Raw genomic sequence first — 2,006 nt, forward strand, 5'->3', positions numbered from 1 at the left:
GACTTGTGGTCCATTGCTGATCCTGCTTTCCACTCTGTCATATTCTTTTCTGTCATATCTCCACTGTCATACCAACAATAAAGGTTTTTTTTTTTTTTAAATAAAAAAACAGACTTGTCTCCAAGTTCGGGCATTTGTCTGCGATTTCCACAAAACTGTCTGTGAGAGAAAATCGGGTCTAAAACCATGCTGTACGAACCTGGCATTAATCTCATAAAAGCAGCAAGTTGCAAATAAGCCACTTCTTGTCAGAAGCCAATAGCAATCGTTAACACAAAGGTTTAGGCCCCGCCCCTGAGTGGTGAAACTGACTCTTGGCTTGTGCATGAAGAATTTCAGCTCCTGCATCTGTTCTGATCTGTGCACGCATGCAGAACTGAACTTGTGTTTGTGGTCAGTTCTGTGTGTGCTTGACCTGTCAGGGCTTGCTTCTTTGTTGTACATGTTGTACATTTTACATGCAATCTTTTGTCACTGTGCTCACACTGCTGTAATTTACTTGTGCGCTGTGTTCGTTCTAGCTTCTACCATCTTGAAGGAATCCCTTGCTGTATTCCTCAAGTGCAAGCTGCATTAGAGGTATCTGTCAAATGAGTAAATGTAAAATGTAAATGTAATTGCACATATGTCTGAAGTAGTGAGTTTAATTATGGGGGTGCAGAGCCAGTGTTTGTCCTGTAGGTAAACATCAGTGCCTTAAATTTAATGGGAGTGGCTTTTGGCAACCAGTGTTAGCTGACGTAGAGAGGAGTGACATACTGTATGTGATAGGGAAACCAATGTTTCCAAATGGCAGAACCTAGTGATGTCATATAGATAGAGAACAGATGTGGTTTAAGCACTGAGCCCTGATTGAATATTGAATAATGAATATTTCTGTTTGATTCAAGGGCTTAAGTTTCACTGTGTTAATTTTGAGTGCATCATGTTTAACCTTAGGAAATCCTGATGGTCTGTTTGACTTGTTTTAACACACTGGATAATGATCAGAAACCCCACCTTCTTACAACACCTACCAGGAAGAGACTAACTTCTCCTTTCTGTCATACTGACTCTCTCTCTTTACTTCGGAAACCATCATTCAGAAATTGAAACTAAAGTTTTCTGGAGCTCAAACAGTGAAAATGGATTCACTAGCTGAATATGATTATAACTGTCCCGTGTGCTGTGAAATCTTCAAGGATCCTGTTGTTTTATCATGTAGTCACAGTGTCTGTAAAGAGTGTCTTCAAAAGTTCTGGAGAACCAAGGAAACTCAAGAGTGTCCTCTCTGCAGAAGAAGGTCCTCAAGAGATGATCCTCCATGTAATCGCGTGTTAAAAAACTTGTGCGAGTCATTTCTGAAGGAGAGAAATGAGAGGCATTCATCAGGATCTGAGGAGATCTGCCGTTTACACAGTGAGAAACTCAAACTCTTCTGTCTGGAGGACAAACAGCCTGTGTGTTTAGTGTGCAGAGATTCACAGAAGCATGACAGTCACAAATTCAGACCAATAAGTGAAGTGGTTTCATCATACAAGGTAAGACAAATGTTTCATCTCATGTATAAAGAACAATAAATGGTCATAACGAGATATCATCGTGTTTGTGTACTTAATATTTTCTTTATATCAGGGGTTCCAATTTCCTGTCCAGTTCTCTTAGCAGTTGGTGTTTTATTTAAATTTTGTTAAATTCTAGGAAGAGCTCAAAACAGCTCTGAAGTCCTTACAAGGGAAACTTAAATACAAAGAAAACATTAAAGGAAAATTTGAAGAAATGGTTCAACACATCATGGTGAGGAAACAGAACAATTTGATTTGTTAAGACATTCAAACATTTAGATTAAAAGAAAATCATGCCAAAACGTTCCCTTTCGTGGAACTTCGAACTGCGTTCTCTAGGGGTCGCTATGGGGAATGCCTCGTCGTGACCCGTGTCTGAAGCCTACATTGAAAAAAACACCAACTTGTTTGGCCGGCGACAGCCATGACGTCACTACCGTCGCGACTAGTACAAAATAGGTG

At 39.9% G+C, this 2,006-nt stretch overlaps 1 protein-coding gene across 1 annotated transcript; it reads left to right on the top strand.

The window, feature by feature from the left end:
• Positions 1-1,067: 1,067 nt before the first annotated feature.
• LOC107579404 (nuclear factor 7, ovary-like) lies at positions 1,068-1,776 on the top strand (the record flags this gene model as incomplete). Its single annotated transcript, XM_016265239.1, has 2 exons — positions 1,068-1,520; positions 1,681-1,776. Coding segments are annotated over exons 1-2 (492 nt in total), but the record flags the coding sequence as incomplete, so codon positions are not given.
• Positions 1,777-2,006: the final 230 nt, after the last annotated feature.

The sequence above is a fragment of the Sinocyclocheilus grahami genome, unplaced genomic scaffold, assembly GCF_001515645.1.
Source record: "Sinocyclocheilus grahami isolate Dianchi unplaced genomic scaffold, SAMN03320097.WGS_v1.1 scaffold17094.1, whole genome shotgun sequence".
Taxonomy (NCBI): Eukaryota; Metazoa; Chordata; class Actinopteri; order Cypriniformes; family Cyprinidae; genus Sinocyclocheilus; species Sinocyclocheilus grahami.